We start from the raw sequence: 16,056 nt of genomic DNA, 5'->3' as shown, positions 1-16,056 counted from the left end.
GGGGGAGAGAGGGAGAGACGAGAGAGGGGGAGAGACGAGAGGGGGAGAGACGAGAGAGGGAGAGACGAGAGGGGGAGAGACGAGAGAGGGGGAGGGAGGGAGAGACGGAGACGAGAGAGGGGGAGAGAGGGAGAGACGAGAGCATTAAATTTAGTACAAATATTTAGTATTTGGTGCCATATTCCCAGCACGCAATGACGACACCAAGCTTGTGACTCTACACACTTGTTGGATGCATTTGCAGTTTGTTTTGGTTGTGTTTTGGATCATGTTGGTAAATAATGAATGGTAAATAATGTACTGTGTCATTTTGGAGTCACTTTTATTGTAAATAAGAATAGAAAGTGTTTCTAACCACTTCTACATTAATGTGGATAATCCTGAATAAAGGCTCATGGCCACAAAACATGCTAACCTCTTACTGTTCCCAATAACAGGGGAGGTTAGCATATACATGCTAACCTCTTACTGTTCCCAATAACAGGGAAGGTTAGCATATACATGCTAACCCCTTACTGTTCCCCATAACAGGGGAGGTTAGCATATACATGCTAACCTCTTACTGTTCCCCATAACAGGGGAGGTTAACATGCTAACCCCTTACTGTTCCCCAATAACAGGGGAGGTTAGCATGCTAACCCCTTACTGTTCCCCAATAACAGGGGAGGTTAGCATGCTAACCCCTTACTGTTCCCCATAACAGGGGAGGTTAACATGCTAACCCCTTACTGTTCCCCAATAACAGGGAGGTTAGCATATACATGCTAACCCCCTTACTGTTCCCCATAACAGGGAGGTTAGCATATACATGCTAACCTCTTACTGTTCCCCATAACAGGGGAGGTTAGCATATACATGCTAACCCCTTACTGTTCCCCATAACAGGGGAGGTTAGCATATACATGCTAACCCCTTACTGTTCCCCATAACAGGGGAGGTTAGCATATACATGCTAACCTCTTACTGTTCCCCATAACAGGGGAGGTTAGCATTTATTCACATATTTCTCAGGAAATGTACCTTTCATGTTAGGGTCGTGTCCGACATCCGTCAGATTGGTCACCTCCTGCCCTTCCTCGGCCAATGATGACATCACGTCCGGGTCAGAGGTCAGGCCTGGCTGTCCCTCTGTGGAGGCGGGGTCTCTTATTTCAGAATTGTCAACGGTTGGGTTCTGGGTGTCGGGGAGGTCCGAGTTTTGGGGATTTGGGGTGTCTGTGTTTTGGGGGCTTGAGGTGGTGAGGTCTGTGTGTTCAGAGCTAGAAGGACGGGCGTTGTCAGTGTGTGTAGTTTGGGGTTGTGAGGGGTTGTTGGCAGCGTTAACAGGGTTCCTGGGGGTGGGGGTGGTGGGGTAGGTAGTCTGGACACTAGGGTTGTCAGTGGGGAGGACGATAGAGCTGGAGGTGGTGTGGAAGTCCAGGGAAGCGGTGGTGGGCGTGTGTCTCAGGGGGTGTCCGTAGGTCAGATACCTAGGAGGACATTTGATCAACGATAAATATTGACTGCTTTGCTTTATCTTGGCCAGGTCGCAGTTGTAAATGAGAACTTGTTCTCAACTGGCTTACCTGGTTAAATAAAGGTTAAATAAAATAAATAGTTTTTTTAGGTGTTTCTCTGACTATTTTGTAACTGAACCGCCTTACGTTGCCCAGTATACACTGTGTGGCATGAAATCCTATTTTTGCTAGAACAATAAATTCAATTCAAAATACTTTATTTATCCCACAAGGGAAAAACCTGTTGCTTGACTTTTGGAGTTAGTTTAAGGGTGATGTTGGTACGTACCACAGGAAGGTGTGTGTCAGTCTCAGACGAGGCATCTTAGGCTGGAACCCCAACGTCTTGCTCAGACCTGGGACTAGAGAGAGAGAGAGAGAGAGCAGAGAGAGAGAGAGCGAGAGAGAGAGAGACAGAGACAGAGACTTCTCAGCTACTGAACACTCCTATTCCTGGTAGCAGGTTACAAATCACACACAAGTTACCTATTGAAGGTTTGAAGTTCCTCAGTTCTTTCTCTTTGTTCTGGACTCCCATCTTGTCTTCTGTTCTCATCCTCTGGAGTTTAGCAGGGCTCTCATTTCCCTCAGTCTTCCTCTCCCTCTCCTTAGCCTTCTCCTCCTCCTGAACTTCATTACTACTGGGGGAGAAAGAGAGAGAAGGAAAGAGAGAGAGAAGGAAAGAGAGAGAGAAGGAAAGAGAGAGAGAAGGAAAGAGAGAGAGAAGGAAAGAGAGAGAGAAGGGAAAGAGAGAGAGTGAGCCCAGTTATAGAGGAGCCTTTACACACTCTTATACGTGTGTGTGTGTGTGTGTGTGTGTGTGTGTGTGTGTGTGTGTGTGTGTGTGTGTGTGTGTGTGTGTGTGTGTGTGTGTGTCTCACCGTGCTGCAGAGTAGGAGCTGGAGATACGGAAACGGACCTGTTCTATAGCTGACTTCACTATAGCATCACTAGGAGTCACAGAGGGATGGACTATAAACTCCACCTGGAGGGGAGGAGGAGGAGAGGTGGAGAAGAGGAGAGGAGAGGACAGGGGGAGGAGAGGAGAGGAGAGGACAGGGGGAGGAGAGGAGAGGGAGAGGGAGAGGGAGAGGGAGAGGGAGAGGGAGAGGGAGAGGGAGAGGAGAGAGAGGAGAGGAGAGGAGAGGAGAGGAGAGGAGAGGAGAGGAGAGGAGAGGAGAGGAGAGGAGAGGAGAGGAGAGGACAGGTGGATGAGAGGAGAGGAGAGGGAGAGGAGGTCAAAAGTGAAACTGTTAGAGAAACTAAGTTGAATATACAGTTGAAGTCGGAAGTTTACATACACACAAATGTCTTGTTAAACTATAGTTTTGGCAAGTCGGTTAGGACATCTACTTTGTGCATGATACAAGTAATTTTTCCAACAATTGTTTACAGACAGATTATTTCACTTATAATTCACTGTATCACAATTCCAGTGGGTCAGAAGTTTACATACACTACGAAGGGTCCCCTGTAGCTCAGTTGGTAGAGCATGGCGCTTGCAACGGCAGGGTTGTGGGTTCGTTTCCCACGGGGGGCCAGTATGAAAATGTATGCACTCACTAACTGTAAGTCGCTCTGGATAAGAGCGTCTGCTAAATGACTAAAATGTAAATGTAAAATGTTGACTGTGCCTTTAAACAGCTTGGAAAATTCCAGAAAATTATGTGATGGCTTTAGAAGCTTCTGATAGGCTAATTGACATCATTTGAGTCAATTGGAGGAGTACCTGTCGATGTATTTCAAGGCCTACCTTCAAACTGAGTGCCTCTTTGCTTGACATCATGGGAAAATCAAAAGAAATCAGCCAAGACCTCAGAAAAAAAATTGTAGACCTCCACAAGTCTGGTTCATCCTTGGGAGCAATTTCCAAACGCCTGAAGGTACCACGTTCATCTGTACAAACAATAGTACGCAAGTATAAACACCATGGGACCACGCAGCCGTCATACCGCTCAGGAAGGAGACGCGTTCTGTCTCCTAGAGATTAACGCACTTTGGTGCGAAAAGTGCAAATCAATCCCAGAACAACAGCAAAGGACCTTGTGAAGATGCTGGAGGAAACAGGTACAAAAGTATCTATATCCACAGTAAAACGAGTCCTATATCGACATAACCTGAAAGGCCGCTCAGCAAGGAAGAAGCCACTGCTCCAAAACCGCCATAAAAAAGCCAGACTACGGTTTGCAACTGCACATGGGGACAAAGATCGTACTTTTTGGAGAAATGTCCTCTGGTCTGATGAAACAAAAATAGAACTGTTTGGCCATAACGACCATCGTTACGTTTGGAGGAAAAAGGGGGATGCTTGCAAGCCGAAGAACACCATCCCAACCGTGAAGCACGGGGGTGGCAGCATCATGCTGTGGGGGTGCTTTGCTGCAGGAGGGACTGGTGCACTTCACAAAATATATGGCATCATGAGGAAGGAAAATTACGTGGATATATTGAAGCAACATCTCAAGACATCAGTCAGGAAGTTAAAGCTTGGTCGCAAATGGGTTTTCCAAATGGACAATGACCCCAAGCATACTTCCAAAGTTGTGGCAAAATGGCTTAAGGACAACAAAGTCAAGGTATTGGGGTGGCCATCACAAAGCCCTGACCTCAATCCTATAGAAAATGTGTGGGCAGAACTGAAAAAGCGTGTGCGAGCAAGGAGGCCTACAAACCTGACACAGTTACACCAGCTCTGTCAGGAGGAATGGGCCAAAATTCACCCAACTTATTGTGGGAAGCTTGTGGAAGGCTACCCGAAACGTTTGACCCAAGTTAAACAATTTAAAGTGAATGCTACCAAATACTCATTGAGTGTATGTAAACTTCTGACCCACTGGGAATGTGATGAAAGAAATAAAAGCTGAAATAAATCATTCTCTCTAATATTATTCTGACATTTCACATTCTTAAAATAAAGTGGTGATCCTAACTGACCTAAAACAGGGAATTTTTACTAGGATTAAATGTCAGGAGTTGTGAAAAACTGAGTTTAAATGTATTTGGCTAAGGTGTATGTAAACTTCCGACTTCAACTGTATAATCTATGGTGTGTGTGTGTGTACCTTCTTGCTGACTCCGTCCTGTATAACAGTGGTTCTGAACAGTGTGTGTGTCCAGTGTGTGTGTCCAGTGTGTGTGTCCAGTGTGTGTGTCCAGTGTGTGTACCTTCTTGCTGACTCCGTCCTGTATAACAGTGGTTCTGAACAGTTTGAGCATTCCCTCTTTAGACAGAGATCTGATGAGACGCAGGATAGACTTCTTACAACACTTAGTGTTGACACCATCTAACTTCTCCTCATCCTGGACCAACCTCTGGAGTCTGGAGGGAGGGAGGGAGAGGGAGAGAGAGGGGGGGGACAGAGAGAGAGGGGGGGACAGAGAGAGAGAGAGAGAGAGAGAAAGAGAGGGGCGAGAGAGAGAGAGGAAGGGACAGAGAGAGGGGGGCGAGAGGGAGGGACAGAGAGAGAGAGGAGGGCGAGAGAGGGGGGGAGAGAGAGGGGGGAGAGAGAGAGAGGGGCGAGAGAGAGGGAGGGAGAGAGAGAGGGGGGCGAGAGGGAGGGGGGAGAGAGAGGGGGAAGAGGGAGAGAGGGGGAGGAAGAGGGAGAGGGGGGAAGAGGGAGAGAGGGGGGAAGAGGGAGGAAGAGGGAGAGGGGGGCGAGAGAGGGAGAGAGAGAGAGAGGAGGGCGAGAGATAGGGAGAGAGAGAGGGGGGAAGAGAGATGGGGGAAGAGAGAGGGGGGAGAGAGAGGGGGGAAGAGGGAGGGGGGAGAGAGAGGGGGGAAGAGGGAGGGGGGGAGGGAGAGAGGGGGAAGAGAGAGGGGAGAGAGAGGGGGGAAGAGGGAGGAAGAGGGAGAGCGAGGAGGGAGAGAAGGACAATAGAATCAGATTGAGAATTTAATTCTTTTAAACTACAAATCCCAGTGATAGTGTAGCAGGAAGTGAGACAGGAAGTGATGTAACTGACGTGAAGAGGCCCTCGATGATCTTGAGGCTCCGGACAGCTTCCACAATCATGTTCTTCCTTTTCAGCAGGCGGTACGTCTGGCGGGTACACTCCTGACCAAACAGAGACCAGGGGGGAGAGAGAGAGAGAGATTCAGACATGGAATTCATGTACTAGATCTGCAGAGATCTTACATAATCATTTTTGTTTGAGACACACAGCCACACCTTTTGACTGGGGATCTCCTCGATGACCGTGACGCTGTCCTCTGGTTGGCTGTTGCCTACTAACATACTCTCCGTCTGGTCCAATGAAACGTCAGGACTGAATTTTGACTCCTGCCCCTCACCAGTGCTGAGCCGAGATTCCAGCTCTAGCTCTTGATTGGCTCCCCCTTCGGTAGGGGGCGTGGTCTCACCTGAGAGACAAGTGAACCAAGGTAAAGCAGGGGCATATTCAGGGTCTTGAAACGCTCAACGTTGCAGATAGAAATAGAATGAATAGAGCTGACACGATTCCCTTTTCTACCTGACAGCCAATCATATCTGTGCTACAACAAACATTTCAGTCTGAATGTTCTGAACAGGTACAGTGCATTCAGAAAGTATTCAGACCCCTTCACTTTCTCCACATTCTGTTACGTTAAAGCCTTATTCTAAAATGGATTAAATAAATACAAATCCTCAATCTAAACACAACACCCCATAATGACAAAGCGAAAACAGGTTTTTATTTACATATACATTCAGACATTTGCTATGAGACTCGAAAATTGAGCTCAGGTGCATCCTGTTTCCATTGATCATCCTTGAAAGGTTTCTACAAGTTGATTAGTGTCCACCTGTGGTAAATTAAATTGATTGGACATGATTTGGAAAGGCAAAGACCTTTCTATATAAGGTCCTACAGTTGACAGTGCCAGTCAGAGCAATAACCAAGCCATGACGTCTAAGGAATAGTCCGTAGAGCTCAGAGACATGATTGTGTCGTGGCACAGATCTGGGGAAGGGTACCAAAACATGTCTGCAGCATTGAAGGTCCCCAAGAAGGTCTCCATCATTCTTAAATGCAACAAATTTGGAACCACCAAGACTCTTTCTAGAGCTGGCCGCCCGGCCAAACTGAGCAATCGGGGGAGAAGGGCCTTGGTCAGGCAGGTGACCAAGAACCCGATGGTCAGAGCTCCAGAGTTCCTCTGTGGAGATGGGAGAACCTTCCAGAAGGACAACCATCTCTGCAGCACTCCACCAATCAGGCCTTTATGGTAGAGTGGCCAGACGGAAGCCACTCTTCAGTAAAAGGCACATGACAGCCCGCTTGGAGTTTACCAAAAGGCACCTAAAGGACTATCAGACCATGAGAAACAAGATTCTCTGGCCTGATGAAACCAAGATTGAACTCTTTGGCCTGAATGCCAAGCATCACCTCTGGAGGAAACCTGGCACCATCCCTACGGTGAAGCATGGTGGTGGCAGCATCATGATGTGGGGATGTCTTTCAGCGGCAGGGACTGGGAGACTAGTCAGGATCGAGGGAAAGATGAACGGAGCAAAGTACAGATAGATCATTGATGAAAACCTGCTCCAGAGCGCTCAGGACCCAGACTGGGGCAAAGGTTCACCTTCCAACAGGACAACGACCCTAAGCACACAGCCAAGACAACGCAGGAGTGGCTTCGGTACAAGTCTCTGAATGTCCTTGAGTGGCCCAGCCAGAGCCCGGACTTGAACCCGATCAAACATCTCTGGAGAGAACTGAAAATAGCTGTGCAGCGACGCTCCCCATCTAACCTGACAGAGCTTGAGAGGATCTGCAGAGAAGAATGGGAGAAACTCCCCAAATACAGATGTGCCAAGCTTGTAGCGTCATACCCAAGAAGACTCGAGGCTGTAATCGCTGCCAAAGGTGCTTCAACAAAGTACTGAGTAAAGGGTCTGAATACGTATGTAAATGTGATATTTAATTTTTTTAAATCTAAAAACCTGTTTTGGATTTGTCATTATGGGGTATTGTGTGTAGATGAAAAAACAAACAATTTAATCCATTTTAGAATAAGGCTGTAACGTAACAAAATGTGGAAAAAGTGAAGGGGTCTGAATACTTTCCGAATGCACTGTAAATGGAGGTTAAATCTTAAGTGCGCATTAGTTAAGAGTGTACCCTTACAGGATGCCAGGGAATTGGGTGTTAGGGTGTAGGTTGCATATTTAGTATGCATACTCACTGTTGACGGGTGTAGAGTGAGTAGGTACCAGGAAGTAGAGTTAGGTCAGTATTTAGGGTGTAGGGTACTCACTGTTGACGGGTGTAGAGTGAGTAGGTACCAGGAAGTAGAGTTAGGTCAGTATTTAGGGTGTAGGGTACTCACTGCTGACGGGTGTAGAGTGAGTTGGTACCAGGAAGTAGAGTTAGGTCAGTATTTAGGGTGTAGGGTACTCACTGCTGACGGGTGTAGAGTGAGAAGGTACCAGGAAGTAGAGTTAGGTCAGTATTTAGGGTGTAGGGTACTCACTGCTGACGGGTGTAGAGTGAGTAGGTACCAGGAAGTAGAGTTAGGTCAGTATTTAGGGTGTAGGGTACTCACTGTTGACGGGTGTAGAGTGAGTAGGTACCAGGAAGTTGAGTTTCTCGCCCACTTTTTCCTTCTTCTTTTTCTTCTTTGCTCCCTTCTTCCCTTTCTTCTTGACTTCCCAGTCTCCCTCTTCCTCACCCCTCTCTCCATCCTTCTCTTCCTCAGTGTTTCCCAGAGGTTCCAGAAGCCATGGTGTTTTTGGGGTGGTCTGTGCTGGGGTTTTGGGGCCCCCTACAGTGCGAAGCTTGTCTGATCGGTTCTGCTCTTTGACTAGATGTTGAAGCAGGTCACACTGGTCTACATGCAGATGGCTGACGTACTTGGTGGTCCTCTGACGACCCTCGTCTTCCATGAAACCCTGAGGGACGGACGGACACAAGGATAACACACACACACACACACACACACACACACACACACACACACACAAGGATAACACACACACACACACAACACACACACACACACAAGGATAACACACACACACAAGGATAACACACACACACACACACACACAAGGATAACACACAACACACACACACACACAAGGATAACACACAACACACACACGGACAACACACACACACACACTTGTCTATTTCATAAAGAAATATGGGAAAACGTCATTTCCAAGGCAAACAGACACCGCTCAATAAGCTTTGCCATGACAACAAGAGAAAAGTGATAGATCAATGATGACTATGATAAACCAATGGTGACGTCACAGTAGATGACATAGTCCTGTATATATATATATTTATTTGACGTGTATAAACGCTCTTTACCCTGATCATGTCCGTCCTCTCCAGCACAGTAGATGACATAGTCCTGTATATATATATATTTATTTGACGTGTATAAACGCTCTTTACCCTGATCATGTCCGTCCTCTCCAGCACAGTAGATGACATAGTCCTGTATATATATATATTTATTTGACGTGTATAAACGCTCTTTACCCTGATCATGTCCGTCCTCTCCAGCACAGTAGATGACATAGTCCTGTATATATATATATTTATTTGACGTGTATAAACGCTCTTTACCCTGATCATGTCCGTCCTCTCCAGCACAGTAGATGACATAGTCCTGTATATATATATATTTATTTGACGTGTATAAACGCTCTTTACCCTGATCATGTCCGTCCTCTCCAGCACAGTAGATGACATAGTCCTGTATATATATATTTATTTGACGTGTATAAACGCTCTTTACCCTGATCATGTCCGTCCTCTCCAGCACAGTAGATGACATAGTCCTGTATATATATATATTTATTTGACGTGTATAAACGCTCTTTACCCTGATCATGTCCGTCCTCTCCAGCACAGTAGATGACATAGTCCTGTATATATATATTTATTTGACGTGTATACACGCTCTTTACCCTGATCATGTCCGTCCTCTCCAGCACAGTAGATGACATAGTCCTGTATATATATATATTTATTTGACGTGTATAAACGCTCTTTACCCTGATCATGTCCGTCCTCTCCAGCACAGTAGATGACATAGTCCTGTATATATATATATTTATTTGACGTGTATAAACGCTCTTTACCCTGATCATGTCCGTCCTCTCCAGCACAGTAGATGACATAGTCCTGTATATATATATTTATTTGACGTGTATAAACGCTCTTTACCCTGATCATGTCCGTCCTCTCCAGCACAGTAGATGACATAGTCCTGTATATATATATATTTATTTGACGTGTATAAACGCTCTTTACCCTGATCATGTCCGTCCTCTCCAGCACAGTAGATGACATAGTCCTGTATATATATATATTTATTTGACGTGTATAAACGCTCTTTACCCTGATCATGTCTGTCCTCTCCAGCACAGTAGATGACATAGTCCTGTATATATATATATTTATTTGACGTGTATAAACGCTCTTTACCCTGATCATGTCCGTCCTCTCCAGCACAGTAGATGACATAGTCCTGTATATATATATATTTATTTGACGTGTATAAACGCTCTTTACCCTGATCATGTCCGTCCTCTCCAGCACAGTAGATGACATAGTCCTGTATATATATATATTTATTTGACGTGTATACACGCTCTTTACCCTGATCATGTCCGTCCTCTCCAGCACAGTAGATGACATAGTCCTGTATATATATATATTTATTTGACGTGTATAAACGCTCTTTACCCTGATCATGTCCGTCCTCTCCAGCACAGTAGATGACATAGTCCTGTATATATATATATTTATTTGACGTGTATAAACGCTCTTTACCCTGATCATGTCCGTCCTCTCCAGCACAGTAGATGACATAGTCCTGTATATATATATATTTATTTGACGTGTATACACGCTCTTTACCCTGATCATGTCCGTCCTCTCCAGCACAGTAGATGACATAGTCCTGTATATATATATATTTATTTGACGTGTATACACGCTCTTTACCCTGATCATGTCCGTCCTCTCCAGCACAGTAGATGACATAGTCCTGTATATATATATATTTATTTGACGTGTATAAACGCTCTTTACCCTGATCATGTCCGTCCTCTCCAGCACAGTAGATGACATAGTCCTGTATATATATATATTTATTTGACGTGTATAAACGCTCTTTACCCTGATCATGTCCGTCCTCTCCAGCACAGTAGATGACATAGTCCTGTATATATATATATTTATTTGACGTGTATAAACGCTCTTTACCCTGATCATGTCCGTCCTCTCCAGCACAGTAGATGACATAGTCCTGTATATATATATATTTATTTGACGTGTATAAACGCTCTTTACCCTGATCATGTCTGTCCTCTCCAGCACAGTAGATGACATAGTCCTGTATATATATATATTTATTTGACGTGTATAAACGCTCTTTACCCTGATCATGTCCGTCCTCTCCAGCACAGTAGATGACATAGTCCTGTATATATATATATTTATTTGACGTGTATACACGCTCTTTACCCTGATCATGTCCGTCCTCTCCAGCACAGTAGATGACATAGTCCTGTATATATATATATTTATTTGACGTGTATAAACGCTCTTTACCCTGATCATGTCCGTCCTCTCCAGCACAGTAGATGACATAGTCCTGTATATATATATTTTATTTGACGTGTATAAACGCTCTTTACCCTGATCATGTCCGTCCTCTCCAGCACAGTAGATGACATAGTCCTGTATATATATATATTTATTTGACGTGTATAAACGCTCTTTACCCTGATCATGTCCGTCCTCTCCAGCACAGTAGATGACATAGTCCTGTATATATATATATTTATTTGACGTGTATAAACGCTCTTTACCCTGATCATGTCCGTCCTCTCCAGCACAGTAGATGACATAGTCCTGTATATATATATATTTATTTGACGTGTATAAACGCTCTTTACCCTGATCATGTCCGTCCTCTCCAGCACAGTAGATGACATAGTCCTGTATATATATATATTTATTTGACGTGTATAAACGCTCTTTACCCTGATCATGTCCGTCCTCTCCAGCACAGTAGATGACATAGTCCTGTATATATATATATTTATTTGACGTGTATAAACGCTCTTTACCCTGATCATGTCCGTCCTCTCCAGCACAGTAGATGACATAGTCCTGTATATATATATATTTATTTGACGTGTATAAACGCTCTTTACCCTGATCATGTCCGTCCTCTCCAGCACAGTAGATGACATAGTCCTGTATATATATATATTTATTTGACGTGTATACACGCTCTTTACCCTGATCATGTCCGTCCTCTCCAGCACAGTAGATGACATAGTCCTGTATATATATATATTTATTTGACGTGTATAAACGCTCTTTACCCTGATCATGTCCGTCCTCTCCAGCACAGTAGATGACATAGTCCTGTATATATATATATTTATTTGACGTGTATAAACGCTCTTTACCCTGATCATGTCCGTCCTCTCCAGCACAGTAGATGACATAGTCCTGTATATATATATTTTATTTGACGTGTATACACGCTCTTTACCCTGATCATGGCCGTCCTCTCCAGCACAGTAGATGACATAGTCCTGTATATATATATATTTATTTGACGTGTATACACGCTCTTTACCCTGATCATGTCCGTCCTCTCCAGCACAGTAGATGACATAGTCCTGTATATATATATATTTATTTGACGTGTATACACGCTCTTTACCCTGATCATGTCCGTCCTCTCCAGCACAGTAGATGACATAGTCCTGTATATATATATATTTATTTGACGTGTATAAACGCTCTTTACCCTGATCATGTCCGTCCTCTCCAGCACAGTAGATGACATAGTCCTGTATATATATATATTTATTTGACGTGTATACACGCTCTTTACCCTGATCATGTCCGTCCTCTCCAGCACAGTAGATGACATAGTCCTGTATATATATATATTTATTTGACGTGTATAAACGCTCTTTACCCTGATCATGTCCGTCCTCTCCAGCACAGTAGATGACATAGTCCTGTATATATATATATTTATTTGACGTGTATAAACGCTCTTTACCCTGATCATGTCCGTCCTCTCCAGCACAGTAGATGACATAGTCCTGTATATATATATATTTATTTGACGTGTATACACGCTCTTTACCCTGATCATGTCCGTCCTCTCCAGCACAGTAGATGACATAGTCCTGTATATATATATATTTATTTGACGTGTATAAACGCTCTTTACCCTGATCATGTCCGTCCTCTCCAGCACAGTAGATGACATAGTCCTGTATATATATATATTTATTTGACGTGTATACACGCTCTTTACCCTGATCATGTCCGTCCTCTCCAGCACAGTAGATGACATAGTCCTGTATATATATATATTTATTTGACGTGTATACACGCTCTTTACCCTGATCATGTCCGTCCTCTCCAGCACAGTAGATGACATAGTCCTGTATATATATATATTTATTTGACGTGTATACACGCTCTTTACCCTGATCATGTCCGTCCTCTCCAGCACAGTAGATGACATAGTCCTGTATATATATATATTTATTTGACGTGTATACACGCTCTTTACCCTGATCATGTCCGTCCTCTCCAGCACAGTAGATGACATAGTCCTGTATATATATATATTTATTTGACGTGTATAAACGCTCTTTACCCTGATCATGTCCGTCCTCTCCAGCACAGTAGATGACATAGTCCTGTATATATATATATTTATTTGACGTGCATAAACGCTCTTTACCCTGATCATGTCCGTCCTCTCCAGCACAGTAGATGACATAGTCCTGTATATATATATATTTATTTGACGTGTATAAACGCTCTTTACCCTGATCATGTCCGTCCTCTCCAGCACAGTAGATGACATAGTCCTGTATATATATATATTTATTTGACGTGTATACACGCTCTTTACCCTGATCATGTCCGTCCTCTCCAGCACAGTAGATGACATAGTCCTGTATATATATATATTTATTTGACGTGTATACACGCTCTTTACCCTGATCATGTCCGTCCTCTCCAGCACAGTAGATGACATAGTCCTGTATATATATATATTTATTTGACGTGTATACACGCTCTTTACCCTGATCATGTCCGTCCTCTCCAGCACAGTAGATGACATAGTCCTGTATATATATATATTTATTTGACGTGTATACACGCTCTTTACCCTGATCATGTCCGTCCTCTCCAGCACAGTAGATGACATAGTCCTGTATATATATATATTTATTTGACGTGTATACACGCTCTTTACCCTGATCATGTCCGTCCTCTCCAGCACAGTAGATGACATAGTCCTGTATATATATATATTTATTTGACGTGTATAAACGCTCTTTACCCTGATCATGTCCGTCCTCTCCAGCACAGTAGATGACATAGTCCTGTATATATATATATTTATTTGACGTGTATACACGCTCTTTACCCTGATCATGTCCGTCCTCTCCAGCACAGTAGATGACATAGTCCTGTATATATATATATATTATTTGACGTGTATACACGCTCTTTACCCTGATCATGTCCGTCCTCTCCAGCACAGTAGATGACATAGTCCTGTATATATATATATTTATTTGACGTGTATACACGCTCTTTACCCTGATCATGTCCGTCCTCTCCAGCACAGTAGATGACATAGTCCTGTATATATATATATTTATTTGACGTGTATAAACGCTCTTTACCCTGATCATGTCCGTCCTCTCCAGCACAGTAGATGACATAGTCCTGTATATATATATATTTATTTGACGTGTATACACGCTCTTTACCCTGATCATGTCCGTCCTCTCCAGCACAGTAGATGACATAGTCCTGTATATATATATATTTATTTGACGTGTATACACGCTCTTTACCCTGATCATGTCCGTCCTCTCCAGCACAGTAGATGACATAGTCCTGTATATATATATATTTATTTGACGTGTATAAACGCTCTTTACCCTGATCATGTCCGTCCTCTCCAGCACAGTAGATGACATAGTCCTGTATATATATATTTATTTGACGTGTATACACGCTCTTTACCCTGATCATGTCTGTCCTCTCCAGCACAGTAGATGACATAGTCCTGTATATATATATATTTATTTGACGTGTATACACGCTCTTTACCCTGATCATGTCCGTCCTCTCCAGCACAGTAGATGACATAGTCCTGTATATATATATATTTATTTGACGTGTATACACGCTCTTTACCCTGATCATGTCCGTCCTCTCCAGCACAGTAGATGACATAGTCCTGTATATATATATTTATTTGACGTGTATACACGCTCTTTACCCTGATCATGTCCGTCCTCTCCAGCACAGTAGATGACATAGTCCTGTATATATATATATATTTATTTGACGTGTATACACGCTCTTTACCCTGATCATGTCCGTCCTCTCCAGCACAGTAGATGACATAGTCCTGTATATATATATATTTATTTGACGTGTATACACGCTCTTTACCCTGATCATGTCCGTCCTCTCCAGCACAGTAGATGACATAGTCCTGTATATATATATTTATTTGACGTGTATACACGCTCTTTACCCTGATCATGTCCGTCCTCTCCAGCACAGTAGATGACATAGTCCTGTATATATATATTTATTTGACGTGTATAAACGCTCTTTACCCTGATCATGTCCGTCCTCTCCAGCACAGTAGATGACATAGTCCTGTATATATATATTTATTTGACGTGTATAAACGCTCTTTACCCTGATCATGTCCGTCCTCTCCAGCACACGGCAGATCATGCGAGACTCCAGCTTGCCGATGCACATCCTCGCACGCATTGCACTCTGGGAGATGCCCTTGGTCCCACTGGACACGACTAGATCAGCCAATCACAAGGCAGAGAGTAAGACATTCGACCAATCAGAAATGGAACCGTTTCCTGCCTAAAAATGGAAAAAGATATCCATTTCTACACCAATATTTTGGCCAATAAGAACAGAGCAAACCAGAACGTACAGATCCCATAGGCCTGTGAGAGGAGGTCTCTCTCCATGACCCGCCCCTCTGTGGGGACGGACTTCCTGTTTGCTCCTCCCCCATCTTCATCGTCGTTATCATCATCATCATCCTCAGCCTCGACCACCTCCTTCCTAACGTAGGGTTTGATGAGCTTCAGACAGCGAGCCACCACCTTGGTCCCTAGAGGAGAGGAGACGACAGGAGAGGAGACAGGGGGTTAGGGAACAGGGCTTCAGACAGCGAGCCACCACCTTGGTCCCTAGAGGAGAGGAGACGACAGGAGAGGAGACAGGGGGTTAGGGAAGAGGGCTTCAGACAGCGAGCCACCACCTTGGTCCCTAGAGGAGAGGAGGAGAGGAGACGACAGGAGAGGAGACAGGGGGTTAGGGAACAGGGCTTCAGACAGCGAGCCACCACCTTGGTCCCTAGAGGAGAGGAGGAGAGGAGACAACAGGAGAGGAGACAGGGGGTTAGGGAACAGGGCTTCAGACAGCGAGCCACCACCTTGGTCCCTGGAGGAGAGGAGGAGAGGAGACGACAGGAGAGGAGACAGGGGGTTAGGGAACAGGGCTTCAGACA

General features: G+C 44.2%; 1 protein-coding gene across 1 annotated transcript in view; it reads right to left on the bottom strand.

Annotated features, from left to right (window-relative positions):
* Positions 1 to 16,056, bottom strand: part of LOC121574615 (general transcription factor 3C polypeptide 1) — a 66,533-nt gene that overhangs the window by 33,784 nt on the left and 16,693 nt on the right. Inside the window, exons 7-16 of the mRNA XM_045222747.1 lie at positions 15,475 to 15,657; positions 15,219 to 15,334; positions 8,023 to 8,368; positions 5,666 to 5,856; positions 5,460 to 5,551; positions 4,662 to 4,815; positions 2,378 to 2,481; positions 1,983 to 2,137; positions 1,786 to 1,858; positions 1,021 to 1,469 (exon numbers count right to left, since the gene is read on the bottom strand). Coding sequence (XP_045078682.1) covers positions 1,021 to 1,469; positions 1,786 to 1,858; positions 1,983 to 2,137; positions 2,378 to 2,481; positions 4,662 to 4,815; positions 5,460 to 5,551; positions 5,666 to 5,856; positions 8,023 to 8,368; positions 15,219 to 15,334; positions 15,475 to 15,657 — 1,863 coding nt within the window. The remainder of the gene's footprint in view (positions 1 to 1,020; positions 1,470 to 1,785; positions 1,859 to 1,982; positions 2,138 to 2,377; positions 2,482 to 4,661; positions 4,816 to 5,459; positions 5,552 to 5,665; positions 5,857 to 8,022; positions 8,369 to 15,218; positions 15,335 to 15,474; positions 15,658 to 16,056) is intronic.

This window comes from Coregonus clupeaformis, chromosome 1 (genome assembly GCF_020615455.1).
Source record: "Coregonus clupeaformis isolate EN_2021a chromosome 1, ASM2061545v1, whole genome shotgun sequence".
NCBI lineage: Eukaryota > Metazoa > Chordata > Actinopteri > Salmoniformes > Salmonidae > Coregonus > Coregonus clupeaformis.
Note: the sequence above shows the minus strand (reverse complement) of the source record. Positions and strands in the feature narration are given on the sequence as shown.